The sequence below is a fragment of the Saccostrea cucullata genome, unplaced genomic scaffold (assembly GCF_032062105.1).
Source record: "Saccostrea cucullata isolate Sc308-1 unplaced genomic scaffold, CSIRO_AGI_Scuc_v1 ctg319, whole genome shotgun sequence".
NCBI classification, from domain to species: Eukaryota; Metazoa; Mollusca; class Bivalvia; order Ostreida; family Ostreidae; genus Saccostrea; species Saccostrea cuccullata.
The window spans coordinates 265,835-286,606 of NW_026920610.1; the positions used below are offsets into that span (position 1 = coordinate 265,835).

General features: G+C 34.1%; 2 protein-coding genes across 3 annotated transcripts; both read right to left on the reverse strand.

The window, feature by feature from the left end:
- Positions 1-2,335: 2,335 nt before the first annotated feature.
- LOC134253422 (uncharacterized) lies at positions 2,336-2,953 on the reverse strand. Its single transcript, XM_062735949.1, has one exon. The coding sequence runs from the start codon at positions 2,951-2,953 to the stop codon at positions 2,336-2,338; it is 618 nt and encodes a 205-aa protein (XP_062591933.1).
- A 6,429-nt stretch (positions 2,954-9,382) lies between these two features.
- LOC134253611 (pyruvate dehydrogenase E1 component subunit alpha, mitochondrial-like) lies at positions 9,383-20,467 on the reverse strand. Of its 2 annotated transcripts, none has more exons than XM_062736179.1 (9): positions 20,323-20,467; positions 18,894-18,956; positions 17,854-18,027; positions 16,891-17,017; positions 13,582-13,673; positions 12,826-13,074; positions 10,635-10,771; positions 10,337-10,445; positions 9,383-10,010 (listed from the first exon to the last, which is right to left on the reverse strand). In XM_062736179.1, exons 1-9 carry the CDS (start codon positions 20,371-20,373, stop codon positions 9,846-9,848), a joined length of 1,167 nt encoding a protein of 388 aa, XP_062592163.1. In that variant the 5' UTR covers positions 20,374-20,467; the 3' UTR covers positions 9,383-9,845. The 2 variants fall into 2 exon arrangements, with proteins under 2 accessions (XP_062592163.1, XP_062592155.1); XM_062736171.1 differs by lacking the exon at positions 16,891-17,017 and adding an exon at positions 14,981-15,107 and having other exon boundaries at positions 20,323-20,466.
- Positions 20,468-20,772: the final 305 nt, after the last annotated feature.

Here is a 20,772-nt window from a genome sequence, read left to right on the forward strand (position 1 = left end):
AAGAACTGTCAATCTTTAATTTGTAATTCTTGGTGAATCAAATTGATATCTTTTATGTTAAATAAATAAATGAAGTACAATAAATACTTTTCGGTGGACTCGACGTTTTTAAACATGCGCTAAAACGTTATGAAAAACAACATTGGGGTTAAATTACAGAGCTCAACTGGGTTTAAGATTAAAATTAACAGACTTGTATTTACAATTTTACCGAGTACCCGGGTACTCGATCGGAAAAACGTCCGAGTAACCGATTATCAAATATTGACCGATTTTACATCCCTAATTTCAACTATTCAGTAATATTCAGCAATAATCAGTAGTGTCCCTACCATGCATGAACCCCTGATCCTTAGGCCTAGATCCACACATCGCACAATTTTTGAAAAGGCATCCTTGCTTTTCAAAAATATTTGATTAATACCAAGGAGCAGATTTGAAACAATTCATTCATTTTCAGTATATAAGTACAGCTCCCCTTCTCTATGGTACCCCTGATCCTGGGGCCTTGCAATTCACAATTCTGGAAGATTAGGGCCCTTGCTCATCATAACTATATAGGTAGTTCATCTGCTCAAAACCCAGGAGCAGAGAAGAAAATTTTCAAAGATTTAATGTATTTTTACTATATAACCGATAGATCCCCACCCTAACACCAGAACCCCTGACCCTGGGGCCATAAAATTCACAATTTTGGTAGAGGCACTCTTGCTTATCATAACTATGTACAGAACTTAGTTAGTTTATTTAATACCTAGGAGCAGAGAAGAAGATTTTCAAAGAATTCATGTATTTTCACTATATAATCAATAGAGCCCCGCCCTAACACCAGAACCCCTGACCCTGGGGCCATAAAATTCACAATTTTGGTAGAGGCACTCTTGCTCATCATAACTATGCACTTAGTTAGTTTATTTAATACCTAGGAGCAGAGAAAAAGATTTTCAAAGAATTCATGTATTTTCACTATATAACCAATAGAGCCCTGCCGTAACACCAGAACCCCTGACCCTGGGGTCATAAAATTCACAATTTTGGTAGAGGCACTCTTGCTCATCATAACTATGTACAGAACTTAGTTAGTTTATTTAATACCCAGGAGCAGAGAAGAAGATTTTCAAAGAAATAATGCATTTTCACTATATACTTATTTAGCCCCGCCCTAGCACTAGAACCCCTGACCCCAGGGTCATGAATTTCACAATTTTGGTAGAGGACTCAATGCTGATGACAATCATGCAAACAGTTTGACTGCTTGATGTCCAGGAGTAAAGAAGAAGATTTTTAAAGATTTCATTAATTTTAATGGTTTTGGCCCCACCCCTCAGGCCCCAGGGGAGCGCGGACCATAAAATTCACAATTTTTGTTCCCCTTCACCCATACATGCTGTATACCATTTGGTTGAAATTGGTTCAGTGGTTTCAGAGAAGAAGCTGAAAATGTTCAAATGTTAACACACGATGGACGACGGACGACGCACGACGACGGACGAAAACGGATAGCAATAGGTCACCTTAGCGACTCAGGTGACCTAAAAATAGATATGATGATGTGAAAGTCGAAGAGGAAATTTTATTATAAAATATTGGAGAAGCTATAGATGCATTTGAGAAACAGGATAACAATGAATTGTATTGTGTAATTCTTGATTTGAAAATATCTATCAAGATAATTATATACAGAATAAACTACAATGTATATAAAAACTTCTTTTGTTACTTATATTAATCTATTGATTTATATTTTAATTGCTTCACGTTCCTTTCGATATCTTTTCATTCTTATGGGGGTTGTTACCATACACCAGGCTTCCAGTTTACACATACTCGGCATTGAGGGCCATATAGCAACAATGGTCTTCAACCATGCCAATGCTCGCTGTTACACGAGTTATCAATTTTTAAGGTCTCTTTCGAAGAAGAGTCTATTGTTCAATGTAGTCAAACGGAAAAGACTAAGTCAGATGAAGATCTAGCCCTAAGCATTTTTCTTGAAACATTTTATGTTCAGTAAAATAACTTTGAAGTTATTAACACCACTGAAGAGTGCAATTTAAAGAAGATTTTGAAAGAAATTATTAAACACCACTGAATAGTGCAATTTAAAGAAAATAAAAACTCAAGCTTTGCCTGGAAGAAAAATACGCATTCTTAAAAAGATAATTATTTTAACAAGGGTGTTGCATTCTTTGAATTTTAAGCAATATGTACAACAGGCATCTTAAAAACGCTTCAAGTAAACAGTTTTCTTTTTCTTATGGATAGAGATACACCCGTAAGCTGTTTAGTAAAATATCTTAGTAGGATTTTACTAAAAATGTTGAAAACAAGACTGCTAAAGGACATAGGTGAAAACAAACAAAGAACACGTTTCTCGATCGGCTGATTCAAACCTATTGATGTTAACATGGAAAGAGTTGTCTTTCCATTTCAAATTTGCTCCAGCACGTACAATGTCTTCTATTGTTTTCCGGTCTGCATCATTTCTAAATGCCAACATCAAAACTGACTGTCCACTCTTATCATATATATCATTTGCATTCCCTCCCCTTTTCAGTAAATCCGGAAGAAGAGATGGAATTTGGTATGCCGAGAGGCAAGTACAATTGATAGTTCCTAGCACATCACATTTACCAACAAATGTAACATCGGCTCCATGTCGAATAAGATAATCAGCTAAAAGCTTCCTTCTATTTTCAATTGCATGAAAAAGCAGAGAAACGCCTCGTGGTGGTATCGTTTTATTTATGTCAATTTTTCCACATGCTACTAATTCACTTATAACTTCGATTATATTTGCCTCAGACCACTTGGATAAACTGTCCCAAAATTCACTATTAAGTAATGTAATTTTGTCAAATTCCTCCAGCGTTATCAAAAACTTTACAACCTCAGTTTGTTCAGCTTTGCATGCCACATGGAACACGTCATATTTTTTGAAAGATGAAGACATTCTGTACCTCGTTCCCTTACTATGAAGCGGAGTCCTTCAACAAACCCTTGTTCTGATACCGTACGGATGACTGCCTTAACATCGCTAGACGTTATGCCTCCACTTTCATACCACGTCTTTCGAAAAGTATCCATGTTTTTATCACAAATTGATTTATGAAATTTGTCCATCTTTGAGTGTTTGTTCATTTGAAAGTTAAGCACACGAGAAAATATCTTCCCAATGTTTACACCTTTGTACGAATGTACCTGAATGCACTGAAGTATTGATTATTTTTCTTCGAGTTTAGCATAATTATTTAAACATCCCTTGAAAACACTATTCTATCTGCTTGTTGATGCATGGATATGATATTCAGTCTGAACTTTTTACGCAGTCCAAATAGGAACTAAATATTCTGCGTAGTTTCCCTTCTGCCATTCTGGCTTTCTGCTACACAAATTTATTGTCTAACGCTGGATATTCTTTTTTCCAAGAAGCTCGGCTGGTATACCAAAAGAACAGTAGTGCAAACGTGAGATAACCATACATCATCAATAGAACAGATTCTAGTATCTAAACAGATCCGTCGCCCGCGTGGCGCAGTGGTTAGCGCGTCTGCTCTAGAATCGCGAAGTAAGGAGTTGATCCTTACGTCGCGGGTTCGAATCCTACTGTGGAACGTTAAAGACCGGTTCTTCGGATGAGACCATAAAAAACGAGGTCCCGTGTTGCAGTAGGTGGTGGTACGAAAAAGATCCCTCCCTGCTCAATGGCCCTAAGTGCCGTGTAAAGGACAAAATTTGCTGCTCCCCACCTGCAAGTGCACGGCGGGGAATCTACGTCATCGTACGGGATTAGGACACACAAAAATGGAGGACAAATGCTCCGCTTCAATGTAAGAAATTGATATTTTTGCATTTATAAAGAATGGATATTAAATCAGTATCCTGCCTAAAGTATGCCGAAGAACGTCAACTACAATATATATTGTACGTTTGTTCGTGATAGAATCTTATTGCTCCAAACACTTCGACACAGTTTGAAAACAAGTGAGAAAAACCCGGGATGTGGGGCACACATTTTTAAAATTCGACCTATCATTTGCATGTCCAGATGCACTAGACATTTTATTCTTCCGCGTTTACACTAGAACTAATATTTTAAAAAATCCAGATTTGTTTAATAGTTTATTATGCTTTAATTATCTAAGAAAAAAGTATAAATCATTTTGTTTTCAGAAATGATGTAGGGCACACCAACACTAAAACGGATATGGGACACACATTAAGTTACTTTCAAATTGAAACATCGAGCCTTCATATCTTAATGTTTCCATTTAAATGACTGCTGTTAGATGTTACAATAACCTGTAAAACTCATCCACATACTTGATTCCCTTGGTTTGCTTGTGTCCAAACAAAAAATAGTTTGGATTCAGAAAATTCTTTGGAGTTTGTGTGGACCCCCCCCCCCCCCTTTCCATCTTGAAAAAGTTCCTAAATCTGCATATTGGTATAAATAATAAGATCTTCGGCACTAGCATGTCTATTGATATGGGAAAGAGATCAAGAACTTTTCTTATGCTCAAATATTTGCAACAGCTGACCCTCCAGGTGAATATAAGAATTTTTTCCCCTACACATACTACAATGGTCTAAAAAATAGATCGGGAAATTCCAAATTGAAACAAATAGTTTCGGAAAGCTATTTTATTTGCTACTAACTTGCATTCAGGTGAACATAAAATTAGTAATCGAATGTACATGTGTGAAAGTGGTTGCCAATGATGGGGAGGGCCAAAACAAAAATTGAAGTTAAAAATTGTCTTTTCGTTGTTGCCAATCAAAGGTTTTTAGCTGTCATTTTTCTCTTATAATGCCCCCCCCCCCCCCAAAAAAAAAAAAACTTATCCTATAAAAGAGCTTGACATTATTATTATTATTTTTTTTGGTATAGCTAATAAAGTACTTTTTACAAAAAATCCCAATTTATACTGCTATAGTATGATTTATTAAACCCTGCTCCTATCATTACTTTTGGCTAATATTCTAGCAAATGTAAATAAGATGGCATGAACTGCTTTATGAGTACGTAATATTTAATCACTGATTCATACATGTATAATAAAACAATAATTGTTGGGTTTATTCAATCAATACGATGATTTAGCCACCTTCGAAGTACAATATTCATCTTTGTCTTTTTTCTCAAATATGGAGTCGGTAATAAACTATTAGAATTTTGACACAAGTTTGTCAGCTGTTGCAAATAGTTGAGCATAAGAAAAGTTCCTTAATCTCCGCTTCCTATCAGCTGACATACTAGAGTCTTGCCGACAAAGATCTAATAAATACAAACACTGAACGAATATAGAAACTTTTCGAGGAGAGAGAGGGGGGGGGGTCCAAACAAACTAAAAAAAAAGTTCTGACTCCAAAATGTTTTTACAAGCAAAGAAATTAAACAATCAACCTAAAAAAAAAGCTTTTTCATGCGTGTTCAATAGGGTCTGGGTCGTGTTACTTAACACAGAATTATCGTAGAGTACGTAAAATATACATAGACTCCGGACTTCAACCCTCCATTTAGATCCGCACATGTATATACTAGTATCTTTCAATATGATATTTAATAAAAGTCAAAATTTGAAATTCATTTTGGCAGCTTTTGTTGAGGGTCATGCAGGCCATTTCAACTTATAATATTTGAATTTTTGTATGGATACAAGCAAACCAAGGGAAAATCAAATATTTGGATGAGTATTACAAAGATGTGTTGTACAGGTCATTGTTCATATATACTACCAAACAGCAGTCATTTAAGTGGAAACATTAAGATATGAATGCTCGATGTTTCAATTTGAAAGTAACTTAATGTGTGTCCCATATCCGTTTTAGTGTTGGTGTGCCCTACATCATTTCTGAAAACAAAATGATTTATACTTTTTTCTTGGATAATTAAAGCATAATAAACTATTAAACAAATCTGGATTTTTTAAAAATATTAGTTCTAGTGTAAACGCGGAAGAATAAAATGTCTAGTACATCTGGACATGCGAATAATAGGTCGAATTTTAAAAATGTGTGCCCCACATCCCGGGTTTTTCTCACTTGTTTTCAAACTGTGTCGAAGTGTTTGGAGCAATAAGATTCTATCACGAACAAACGTACAATATATATTGTAGTTGAAGTTCTTCGGCATACTTTAGGCAGGATACTGATTTAATATCCATTCTTTATAAATGCAAAAATATCAATTTCTTACATTGAAGCGGAGCATTTGTCCTCCATTTTTGTGTGTCCTAATCCCGTACGATGACGTAGATTCCCCGCCGTGAAGTGGTGGCGTCTCCATATGAGTGAAAAATTCTCGAGAAAGACGATAAACAATTACAATCAATCAACCTAAACAGATTCCGTAGGTCTGTAGGGGAGGATCTGGCCACAATAGGGACGAATGTTTCAATTGGAAATTTAGAGAGAAAAGTCCGTAAAAAAATCTTAGAATAGTTAATTCATGAAACATATGGAGATGACGAACAGTATTCAAGATCAAATGTCCATTGAACAATGCAAAATTGGAGCAAAGCTAACACGGACCTCCAAATCATCGGAGGTGGGATCAGGTGCCATGGAGGAGTGAGCATCCCCTGCCGACCAGTTACACCCGCTGTGTGGTCCTTGTCATGATCGGGAAAGATTGGGAAAAATCCGTCGTCAATTTAGTGTATAAATAATGGACTTACAATTAGCATAGAAAACGGCAGTCAGCATTTGACTCAATGATAAATTGGATTTGCTGACAATGTCATTGTATCGACCATAAAACTTACGAAATGATGACTTTAAACGAGGCAGCTGAAATTCGTGTTTCATCAACTTGTTTAATTGTCAATAATTTACCTCGTTGTAGAAATTGTTCATACGTAGAGCATGCTCTTGCGTATCGAATCAACTGAGATATATAAGCTACTGAGAATCAACTGAGAAATATATATATATATATCTTCTAATTCATATGGAGAATAAGTATATATAGATTCAAAATGAGGATTTTTTTGGTTGGGTTAATGTAGGGAAAATTTTTGGTCCAAAGGACCTTAATTGTCCTACAGGTACTTGTGGATAGGACCCCTTCCCCTCCCGATATTCAACCCCGGGGCTTGGACTTTTTTTTAGCTCACCTAAGCCGAAGGATCAAGTGAGCTTTTCTGATCACATTTTGTCCGTCGTCCGTCCGTCTGTAAACTTTTCACATTTTCGACTTCTTCTCAAGAACCACTGGGCCAATTTTACCCAACTTCGTACAAAGCATCTTTGGGTGAAGGTGAGTTTAAATTTTTCAATTCAAGGGCCAAGTCCCTTCACAAGGGGAGATAATCAAGAAAAGACAAAAATAGGGTGGGGTAGGGAGGGGCCACAATAGGGAATCAAATTTTCATATTAGAAATATATAGGAAAAAACTTTAAAAATCTTCTTCTCAAGAACTGCTGGGCCAGAAAAGCTGAAACTTATGTGGAAGCATCCTGGGGTAGTGTAGATTCTAACTTGTTCAAATCATGACCCCCGGGGGTAGGGCGGGGCCACAAAAGGGAATCAAAGTTTTACATAGAAATATATACACTGTAGGAACAAACTTTAAAAATCTTCTTCTCTAGAACCACTGGACCAGAAAAGCTGAAACTTACGTGGAAGCATCCTGGGGTAGTGTAGATTCTAAATTGTTCAAATCATGACCCCCGGGGGCAGGGCGGGGCTAAAGTAAGGAATCAAAGTTTTACATAGAAATATATAGGGAAAAAAAGACGAGGCCACAGTAGGGAAAAACACAAGTTTTAAATTGAAATATATAGGAAAATACTTTAAAAATTTTCTCCACAGAAACAACTGGGCCAGAAAAACTGAAATTTATGTGGTAGCATCCGTGTGTAGTGTAGATTTTAAATTCTCCAAATTATGACCCATGTGGTAGGGTTGGGTCACAATATGTATTACAAGGGGGGACATTGCCGTTTGGTAAAGAACAACACGGTCAAAGCTACTCAGGTGAACGATGTGGCCCATGGACCTCTTGTTTGTTTTTGTTTTTTTTTTTTGTTTTTTTTACAAATAATATTTATTACACTTATTCACCATGTGTACCATGGGAAAAATCGTGAAACTCCTAAAATAATCGTTCCACAAAAAATATATCCCACTGTACATTATTATGAAGAGCGGGATTTTTTTGTGCTCTAGCTTGCTAAGAGGCCAGATTCAGCGATTACCATACCTTGTCCTTTCTTCTTAGAATAATGCTTAAGAATGTTAGTTTTTGAAAAATATATTTGAGAAATTTATCACAGTTATTAATTTGAGTTGTTCATAAATTTCCTTTCGTTTTTAATTAAAATGTTAAATTCAATATTCTGTGGTATATTGTAATTTTGAGATGCAGTAAAGGAAACGTTTTCATTTGCCAAATTAATAATGCATGCGATTTGTTTTTAGGTTCATTTCTTTTTGAACAAAATGAATTATATAGTAAATCCTGTAGTTTATACCGTAAATCTGGAAATTTTTGCTGTAGATAAATCTTTAGCAAATTTGCGAGTGCATTGCATTCGCAAAAATATTTTTCTTAAATATAAATCACCAATAAGAAAATGTAAAGAAATCGGTGATCATTTTGAGTGAGCAAAATTTTGAAACGTAAAAAATCATCAACAGCATTTTGACCCGAATTCGCAAAATAAAATCGACGTAAAAATTTCCAGATTTACGGTATAATCCTTTCGTTTAAAATGGAGGATTTAATTGCTTCATTAAATTGTTAATTGGCCAAGAGCTAATGTTCCCACAAAGACAATTGGAGGAAAGTGGATAAATACTGAACATATGGTTAAGGCATTCAAGACACATGTGGACCCGAAGTTTATACATATAATTGGAAGCATCCCAGAAATCCCAGAAATCTCTATTGTGAAATAAGTGATTTTGACACAGCACTTGAATCCATGAAATATTAAGCATTTAAGTTGCAGGTCAACACATTATTATCATATTAAATTTTATCATTTATTTACTTCTGTTTTTGCTCGTTTTCATAATTGTTATGTTCAGTAGTGAAATATTATTATTAAATTTGGTTTCTGTTCATCATCTTCAAATTTCATCTGTGCAAAAATACGCTCTAAAGCTATCATTAGTCCTCAACTCAAAAATATGTCCAATCAGTAAATCAATAAACTTTGTATCCCTTAATACCTCATTCATGGTAACAGTGACACTTTCATCTCCAAGACATTTAGCCTTGGTGGAAGGATGCCTGATATTAGCTCTCCTTAACTTCAAACAATGTTATATGGTTACAAATTCAGTAAAAATTCAGAAAGACCTGTCAGACTTCATATAAATTCACTTAATTATTCTACAGAGACCTTAAGATGTGCCAACTAAAAGAAGAAGAGGATTTTGTATATTTATTTAAATTTAGGAAGTTGACTAAATAAAGGAATGAAATAAAATGTATAAAGCATAAAAATCACAGCTAGTTAATAACAATTTAATGAATGTACATGTAACAAAATAAAACTGGACACTAACTCTTGAGATTTCGATTTACTTTTGAATACCATTAACTACAAAAAACATTAACAACTGGTAGTTTAAAAATTCTCCTTTTTCCTAGGTAAGTCACCAGATATTTATAAAGCGAATTATTTTCCATAACATCAACAAACACATCCATAATACTTCATGGAAATTCTTACCAACACAAGAACCTTCAAAGGTGAGTATTTTCAGTCCCCTTAATAAATATCACATCCATTTTATCGGCACTATGATATGATAAAAACTCCTTCTTCTATATCAATGATACCCACACTTATCTGGACATTTGACACATCTATTTTTAGGTAGAGTTCACTCATCTTGACACGACCCTTATACTGGGATCACATCCTCGGACCACAAAATCAGGTTCGGGGTTAATGTAAACATTATTGTAGAGCTCTTCTAAGGGAATTTCTGGGTCATTCTTGGCCTGTTCTGCTGCCTTGTCAATTTCTTTCTTTATTTCCTGATCAATTTTCTACAAAGAAACAAAATAAAACTGGTTACATGGAGGCTAAATATTCTAATACTTTTACATTTACTAATTATGAAACTTGGTAACAGGTATTTAAGAAACAAATAAGAAACTGATATCAAGAAACTTATCTAAATGAAATACATCAGAACAAGTTTGTAAGGAAATACTTTACCAATACCGAAATTAACTTGAATGAAAACTGTAAAACTAGCTTACATAAAATTCCTCCCTTTCATTAACTTTTCAAGCAAAGTACACACATATATGTATATATAGCTGGTTCCCTTATCAAGAGAGATACATGTAACAACACAGAGTAGTCTTACCTTTAATTCCTCTGGAGTAACAAGGTTATTGTCTGTGATTTTACGTTTGAATACAGTTATAGGGTCCCTAGTTTCGCGAATTTCTTTAATCTCCTCACGAGGTCGATAACTACAAGGGAAAAAATTTATAATATGACTTTAAAAAAAACTAATACTAAATAGACTTTAAAACCTTTCAGAAATCATACTAAGACTTTCTAACATGTTTCAAGTTAATTTATTTTTACATGAGTTTTTTTTTTTTTTTGAAAACCATACTGAAAGTCTTGTCTTCTTCAGAACTTAAGTGCATATGTACCTAGTTCCTGGGTCACTCATACTGTGCCCATGGTAACGGTAGGTTGCTGCCTCTATAAGAATAGGTCCATTATGAAGTGCATAGTCCCTCGCAAACTTTGTTGCTTCCCTCACTGCTAGAACATCCATACCATCTACCTATAAATACAGCACACATACTTAATTAAATTAAAACCACAAACACGAGCAAAACAAGAGGCCAATGGGCCACATCGCTCACCTGAGAAGCTTTGACCATTCTGTTCTTTACCAGATTTCACCCTTGTTATACATAATGCATCCCCACCCTACCCCACTGATCATAATTTAGACATTTTGAAATCTACACTACCCCATGATCCTTCCATGGGCACATATGTTTCAGCTTTTTTGGCCCAGTGGTTCCTGAGAAGAAGATTTTCAAAGATTTTTCCTATATATTTCTATGTAAAACTTTGATTCCCTATAATGGCCCCGCCCTTCCCCGGGGGTCATGATTCCTACAATTTAGAATTTACACTACCCCAGAATGCTTCCACATAAGCTTCACTTTTTCTGGCCCAGTGGTTCTTGAGAAGATTTTCAAAGATTTTTCCTATATATTTCTATATAAAACTTTGATTCCCCATTGTGGCCCCGCTCTTCCCCCATGGGTCATTATTTGAACAATTTAAAATCTACATTATACCAGGATGATTCCACATAAGTTTCAGCTTTTCTGGCCCAGTGGTTCTTGAGAACAAGATTTTCAAAGATTTTTCCTATATATTTGTATGTAAAACTTTGATACCCCATTGTGGCCCTGCCCTTCCCCCGGGGGTCATGATGTGAACAATTTAGAATCTACACTATACCAGGATGCTTCCACATAAGTTTCGGCTTTTCTGGCCCAAAACAGATTTTCAAAGATTTTTCCTATATATTTCTATATAAAACTTTGATTCCCCATTGTGGCCCCGCCCTTCCCCCATGGGTCATTATTTGAACAATTTAGAATCTACATTATACCAGGATGATTCCACATAAGTTTCAGCTTTTCTGGCCCAGTGGTTCTTGAGAAGAAGATTTTCAAAGATTTTTCCTATATACATGTATTTCTATATAAAACTTTGATTCCCCATTGTGGCCCCGCCCTTCCCCTGGGGGGCATTATTTGAACAATTTAGAATCTACATTACACCAGGATGCTTCCACATAAGTTTCAGCTTTTCTGGCCCAGTGGTTCTTGAGAACAAGATTTTCAAAGATTTTTCCTATATATTTCTATATAAAACTTTGATTCCCCATTGTGGCCCCGCCCTTCCCCCGGGGGTCATGATGTGAACAATTTAGAATCTACACTATACCAGGATGCTTCCACATAAGTTTCAGCTTTTCTGGCCCAGTGGTTCTTGAGAAGATTTTCAAAGATTTTTCCTATATACTTCTATATAAAACTTTGATTCCCCATTGTGGCCCCGCCCTTCCCCCGGGGGTCATGATTTGAACAATTTAGAATCTACACTACCCCAGGATGCTTCAACATAAGTTTCAGCTTTTCTGGCCCAGTGGTTCTGCCCAGTGGTTCTTGAGAAGATTTTTTAATGACCCAACCCTATTTTTGTCTTTTCTTGATTATCTCCCCTTGCGAGGGGATATGTCCCTTCATTTTAACAATTTAAATTCCCCTTTACCCAAGGATGCTTTGTACCAAGTTTGGTCAAAATTGGCCCAGTGGTTCTTGAGAAGAAGTTGAAAATGTGAAAAGTTTACAGACGGACAGACGGACGGACAGACGGACGGGCGACGGACAAAATGTGATCAGAAAAGCTCACTTGAGCCTTCGGCTCAGGTGAGCTAAAAATAGGACCTTGAACTTCAGTTGATATTCCTGCATCTGTTTCTATTCATATTATAGATGTATATAAAATGTTATAAAGGGCACATTCAATTGCACAGTGTATTACTTCAATACGTGAGAAATACCTGTTCCTGTGCTGAACTGAATCAATTAACAAATAAAAATTTGACACTTTATACTGACTAAACATGCTTAGTGAAAAAACAATTCATTTAACAGGTGAAGATATAATAACATGTTAATTACTTAATATAATACGATTTTTCATCTATTATTAAAAACATTTAAAAAAGTAGAGTCAAAGAAATTGAACCTAACTGTACCTTTCTCCCCTCCCCCAGGATTCAAACTTATATGAACATTTTACACTTACTCTCATTCCTGGAACATAGTCCCCCCTGGTATAGTAATCTGTGCTGGCTGATGCCCTCTCTACACTTGTCCCCATACCATAGCCATTGTTCTCACAGACAAACACACAGGGCAAGTTCCACAGCTTAGCCATGTTAAAGGCCTCAAACAGCTGGCCTTGATTAGCAGCTCCATCTCCGTATAAGGTGATACAGATGTTTGGCTTATTGTCGTACTTCAAGGCAAAGGCAATTCCAGCTCCAAGAGGTACCTATGTCAGAGGTATTTCTCACATAATAATCCAATAATATGGAAGCAACTAAGACCTTTATCTATTAAAAAAAGTGACCTACACATGTACTTATAAGCGAAACAAAATACTTAAACCAGCATTAATTTTTTTTTAATCTATGCCTTGAATAATCTTAAATGTTTCCATATGCACTTTCCCTTTTTAATTTACATGTGCAAAATGCAAATTCCTCTCTTATGACTTAACGAATCAGAACAAATCCCATTTTTGAGTTTTTCTATATTCGGAAAAAAAGACAGGTACATAAAATTCAATGTTTAAAAAACTGTGTACTTCTTTAAGATTTACAGAATTACTAAATAAATGGTAAAATATATCCTCTTATTTGGATTCATAGATCAATTTATGATACATAACAGATTTGTTTTGAAACAATATTCCCTGATATTCCTGTGCAAAACTTAGAAAATAAATATGACCCAACCTAGTCAATGTAGTAATTATATATGATATAGAACATTTTACCTGTGCTCCAACTATGCCATTCCCTCCATAAAAGTTCTTAGTGTACATGTGCATAGAACCTCCTTTCCCCTTGGCACAACCAGACGCACGACCTAAGAAAAAAAGTGAATGCTTTTTATTGTACACAATGTAATCAAATGCTACCGTGAAAATGCACATATTTTAACAATTTACTTATCTTCACCATTTTATTTAATTATGTAATAATATACATGTAATTATATAAATTTTGCATTCACATCAAATCAATGGTTTTTAAATAATATTTTTTAAAGATGTTTTTAATAAATCATTATAGCAGTCATGTACAAAATAATGACAATATTATGTAAACATTTTAATTTCTGTTTAATGCATTTATAACTTACACCTGAAAGGCAACTGATACAATTAAATAGAAGTATATATTTGTTAGTTATATTATTTATATGCATACTAAAGTACAATGTATTATAATAATGAACTTGTTAATAGATTAATAGAAAATCTCTGAAATATGAAAGAAGGCCCCAGCAAAGTTGAGCATCTTTTCACAACAAATCTAATTTCAAAAGACAATTTGTTTAAATAAGACTTTATACTGACTTCACACAGTGACATATATCAACTGCTGCCTTTGACCTTTAGACCCTTTGATTTATGAAAGTATGAGCTTTAATTGACCTTAGGATTTGACCATTAATTGAAACAGAAAGCTCCTCTTGTCAAAATATCTTTCTCTATAACAAACAAAAGACCAAGGATGCAAAGCTGCATGTATCTACATTGTTAAGAAGATATATATGTACCCCCCATTATATGACCTTTGACATTATGACCCTCAGTTGAGTATGCTTGTGTCTTGCTCAGCTTCCTCAAGAAAAAATTTTAGAATTTGAATTCCAATTTCTACACCTGATGAACATTACACTATTACTTTAATTTTATCCTTTTGATCTTCCAATACTTAGACATATTTCTTTAGTAAATCACCTAGGTATGTAGCAGTTGGTCTAATGATCTTCTATATATTGTGTCCACAACATTTGTATTAAAATATCTTTGTTCTGAGTACTGAGCTTTTGTTTTTCAAATGACTAGAACTGTATCCCTGGTTATATATGTAGCAAGTTTGAAAGAGAAAGTTGAATAACTTCCATAAGAGAAAATAATATCAGACTTTACATGGATAGAGTGAACAGAGATTAATGTTTATAATTTACTATTAACAAACATCTCTCTTTTCACAGGTAAGTAAAAATCCTAAACCTATATAACTATTAATTGTGGAAGATAAAACAAGAAATCAACAATTTCATAATTTAAAATTAAACTCAAATTATCAAAAAAAAAAAAAAAAGGATGAGAATCTGAAATTCATGCAGTTTCCTTGGCAGCTGTAGGAAACATGCTGGTCTACCTGTTAATTCCCCCAGAATTCCATGTACTGGTACACCCCTCATGTAAGTCCAGCCGTGAGCTCTGTAAGCCGTGATCACAGCATCGTCTTTAGTAATACTAGACTCCATACCTACACACACCGCTTCCTAAAATCAAGTCCCATTGTATAAAATAAGGTTAACTTTTGTTAATCCATGATGCAGTGAAGCCACATAATGGTTACCTGTTAGTGCTGCTCGCTGGCAAGGCATTACGATAATAAATAGTAAAGCTACACAGGAGCAGGGACAGTAGCTGAAAATGTTTTGTTGTCCAAAAAATGCAGATGCTAAGAATATACAGCAGGCTTATCTTAAAAATAAAAAACATCTATGCAAAGTTGGGCTTTTTTGACAACATAATCTTTATTACTTATCATGCCACATCTTTCGCAAATGTCAGTCTTACAACATCTACGATATTAAAATGTCCCTACAGGTTTTCTTAATTTTTATTAATTTCTGTTTTGTTAAATAGATAATACAACACAAAAATTTGTTAGCAATGTGCCCAAAAGATTTTCATGAAAGCAAAGGATACATTCACACCACACACCAAAATCCAAACCAAAACCAGAAGTCTCTGTCGAGACTGATGCTCTACTGGTTTGTTCTTATAGCAATGGAAGGGAAAAGTTCTTAAGCAGTTGGGAATTGAAACTTTACCACAGCAATAAAAAGAATAATGATCCTTGATTAAGTCTCTTTCATTATATTATAATCAGACTTAAACTGCAGGAGGAGTAGCATTTTGAGATTTTTTAACAGAAATTTCTATTTTTAGTTACCATGGCAACACCGTTCATCGAAATCAAAAACCGATACACAGAATTATGTATCTTAGTATAGTCTACTTGTGTGCCAAGTTATACTGAAATCAGACCAAAACTGTAGGAGGAGTAGCATTTTGAAAGAATTCCACAAAATTTTCTATTTTTAGTAACAACGGCAACACCGTTCATCAAAATCAAAAACTGATAAACAGAATTATTTATCTTAGTGTAGTCTACTTGTGTGCCAAGTTATATTGAAATCAGACCAAAACTGTAGGAGGAGTAGCATTTTGAAAGAATTTCATAGAAATTTCTATTTTAAGTAACAACGGCAACACCGTTAATCGAAATCAAAAACCGATACACAGAATTATGTATCTTAGTGTAGTCTACTTGTGTGCCAAGTTATATTGAAATCAGACCAAAACTGTAGGAGAAGTAGCATTTTGAAAGAATTTCACAGAAATTTCTATTTTTAGCAACAACGGCAACATCGTTCATCAAAATCCAAAATCGATACACAGAATTATGTATCTTAGTGTGGTCTACTTGTGTGCTAAGTTATATTGAAATCAGACCAAAAATTTAGAAGGAGTAGTATTTTGAAAGAATTTCACAGAAATTTCTATTTTTAGTAACCACGGCAACACCGTTCATCGAAATCAAAAACCGATACACAGAATTATGTATCTTAGTGTAGTCTACTTGTGTGCCAAGTTATATTGAAATCAGACCAAAACTGTAGGAGGAGTAGCATTTTGAAAGATTGTTTACAGACAGACAGACAGACAGACGGACGGACGGACGGACGGACGGACGCCGGACACATTACTATCGCATAAGCTCTTCTGGTCTCTGACCAGTAGAGCTAAAAAATCGAGTATATATACTTAAACTTTAAACATATATATACCACAAACATACATGTTGACATGTAAAGTTAATCTAAATACTTCATGCAAAATATCAATTAATAATGAGCGAGATAAAATTAATTTCCTAGACCTAGTGATGCTAAATATGTGAGAGTGAAGTGTTAAAACAGTCACACTTATAGTCACATCAACAAAAGAACCACAACCCATCAATGGGAGGTAGAGTGATCTCCCTTGTACTACCTGTCAGTTCTGCCAGCACCCCTAGGACACTGATGCCCCTAATGTATGTCCAGCCGTGGGCGCGGTATGCGGTAATTACGGCATCCTCAGGAGTAATGGCTGCCTCCATGCCGACACAACATGCTTCCTGTGTTTACATTGTGGACATGAACGTTTTTCAGTGATTTTCACATTTTATCTTAGAAATGTAATTTGCCAAGGAAAAAAAAATAGAAAAAAAAGAGAGAGAGTTCATGTTGATATTTTAATTCTATCACTATGGATTTTTCCAGTGTTGTGTCCCCTTTTCTAACTTAATTTTTAATGGATTTATTCACAAAATGACTTAACCAATAAACTTGAAGCATAAAGCATTAAAAATATGCAAGGAAATATGCATATTCATGCAGATTGATATTCAATTCAGAAAGAAAACGAAAAATTAGCAAGCAAACAATTAATCTAACATAAATATAGGTTTATATCAGCCAGAAATTCTTTCATTTTTCACTACTAGGCCTGGCATGCATACATATTTAATTAAAAACAAGTTACAGCATCCAAATATTTGTCAGGAAAGTTTTTATTTTTTAAAGATCATTTATACAGAAAAAAATCATGTTTCATCATTAACACTGATAATACCTAAGATAATCATGATAATTATAAGTACATGTACTTACATCAATGTATTAAAATTTTTAAAAATACTGTAGACCAACTTTTATTCGCGTGCGAGAAATATCCGTTCTGCTGCCTCCTTTAACTCGCGAATATTAATCGCCACAAACCATTCATTTTGCTAATGATTTGCAGAGAATGTTTCCTCGGTCGCGGAAATTAATCGTCACGGTTTGATCTTAAACTGACGAATCGCGAATAAAAGATGAGGCGAATAATAGTTTGTTTACAGTAGTTTTTTTATTTCAATTGATTTTCCAAAAAAAAAAACTTACAAAATCATTGCTTTTTCTTTCTACTTACTTGTCCAGAATACAGATGGCAAAATCCACGGATGTTCTTAGATTTGTACAGACTTCCAGCCATTGTTTCCATCCGGCGGATTGTCACCATGTCCTTATAAAACTTAACAGCTTCCTCCCTGGTCACGGTGGCTTGAGTCGGGGGACCATGTTCTAATTTGTGTAGGAGACAGGGCTGTAATTCACAATCAATATATAAAGTTCACTAACTAATAAAATATACATGCAGTTGATTTTTTTTTTTACATTATTTGATATTAGGATGACATTGGACATTTTCTTTCTTCAAATTTTATCAAATAAATGAAATACTGTAGACGTACTTTTTTCCGTGTGCTATTAATTTACGCTATGTACGCGGTCACAAACGTGGAAATTTTAGCGTACTTTATATAAATGTAAGGCATATAGTGACAGTCAAGAAAATCAAATTTTATCAAATAAATGAAATATTAGAAATGTCACTGCTATTAAAATACTTTCTACCACTGATTTATCATGTTTATGAAGTTTCCCACTGTCAGAGTGTCCCACAATTTTTGTAACAATGCAATGTTTGTTCAAAAGGTTTGTCTTATAAGCTTTTAAAGGTCTAGATTTGCATAGTTTTTTCCAAAGCATCACATGATCTTGTTGAAAATAACTTTTGGTAGCAGAACAAGAAACACATCATATTAAAAGCTACATGAACAGCCCCTAAAGATTCTGTTTCAAAATTATGCTCTGGCAAGAACTTTGCTCTTTTAATTCCTTTCACTCAACAATCCTCAAGTGAAACAATGAAATCTTTACAAAGAAAAGTAAAGAAAAGTATTTTATCAGACAACATCACAAACACAAGTTCAAAATTAAAAAAAAAAAATTCTCTTTCTACAAACCCCTCCCCTCCTCCCAAAAAGTCTCTCACATTGAATCTACACTAGATGCTATACAGTCATTTAGAATGAAAACATTGACTCTCAAGAAGTTTATTATATATATTGGTATTTTTCATAGATTTATCTTTCTTTACACAGTTATATATAGTGATTTCTGACAAACCTGGATATCTAGAGTGGCTTCTGGTACTGAGGAGTATTTACACCCATTGACTGCAGACACACTCTACAAAGGAAAAAACAATCAACTTAGAGTAATAACACAGGAGTTCACAATTTTATCAATAAATCAATAGAAATTAGAAAATGATGTAGGATGGAAATAAATGATTATAACAATTGTCAACATGTCATTATTAATACACATAATAAATCCTTAGAATCCAAGACCAAGAGTCACCAGAAATCAATCCATTTCTTCATACATGTATGTATTGCCCTTTAAGATTTTCTCAGATTTTTATGCAATAATTCAGTAGTTACAGATAAAAATTATGCGAACATTTATAGATTGATCTTAAATCTTTTTCAGATTACATGTATGTGTACATTTTTTTAATATGATGAATTTCTTCAGGATTAATGAATTTATCACATCCTACATCTACATGTGTATTCATTTCCTAGTTGATAATATGTCGTAAACATTACTGATAACAAGTATAGCTCAAAATTTTAAAACCATAAAATATAAATCCTTTTAAACATTCACTCTCCTTGAGAACTGTAATACTAATAGGTTAAATTGTTTAGAAGCTTGAAACTTCCAAAGAAACCACTGCTCAGTCTGACTTATATCCCAACTCTTTCTCCCACTCCTTAAAGTCATATATGGCATATTTTTGATAAGTTCAGACTAAATAAAATAAAAGATCGATCTATTTGTTTTGTTTCTTTATGTAAAGATTGCACTTTCCTGTAAATTACACAATTTTAATCAATAGCGTTTCAAAGATATCACAGATTTAAAACAATAACCAATTTATTTCAGGCTCGGAATCAAATAGCATACACAGTTGAAAGTCAATTTAACTATAGAAACTTGGTAATATTCAACTTCCAAATCAGTGAAAATTTGAATTTGAACGTAAATAATAAGCATCATGTAAATCTACTCTTAATCTCGAATTTCTATTTTTATGTTGAGTTCAGATACCTCATATATAGCTTTAAAAATTCACAATGGCATTTTAATTTTACTTGCAATCTGGAAAACTTGGGTAGGCCCAAAATATAATTCAACATCAACAAATCTATACAGCAGTTTCCATTTACTGACATAAAATGTCTAAAATATGTGTACATCCTACATATTTCAATAAAAACAATCATAAAACATTACATGTCATTGATTTGTCATGTGACTACTCTTAAAGCAATTGATTAGACTAAGTTAATAAATCCCATCAAAAATAAAACTAAGACCTACATGAATTGGAAATGAAAAGAATAGCAGAATAGCAAATCTTTCCCAAATTGCAACTGTCGATAACCTCAGTGAACAGTCATGCCTTATATACCATGGAAACATGACGAAAGCAGTGTGTATTGTGTACGTTTACGTTTAAAAAATCTTAATTCATAAATCTTACCGATCCAATAAATGTTTTTGCAGAAATACGTCTCAATGTTAACGAAAACATGGTGAGAGTAAATTCTGCAGAGGTGACTTGACCACTCCAAGCTGGTGAAGGTCACTTGGAGATTGTAATACTGAAATATTCTGGTGTGACTTTTTAATTCCGGAATGTCAAGGGAAAACACAAATCGAGAAAGAGAACATCCTCCGACTTAAAAATGAGAAAAAAAATCAAATATTATAATTTCAGTTATACATATAACCACGTCTTCAATCAGTCCTGAGATTAGATAACTGATATTATATAGACAGACTCTAAATAGTGACATTTTTGTGTGCATATTTATATATAATCATTATACGAAAATCAATATTGATTTAGCAGTTTAGTTTAGGCCTCAATGTGAATAGGCTACTGCTAATAAATAAACTTGAGATAACTAATTTTTTTAACAAATACTAT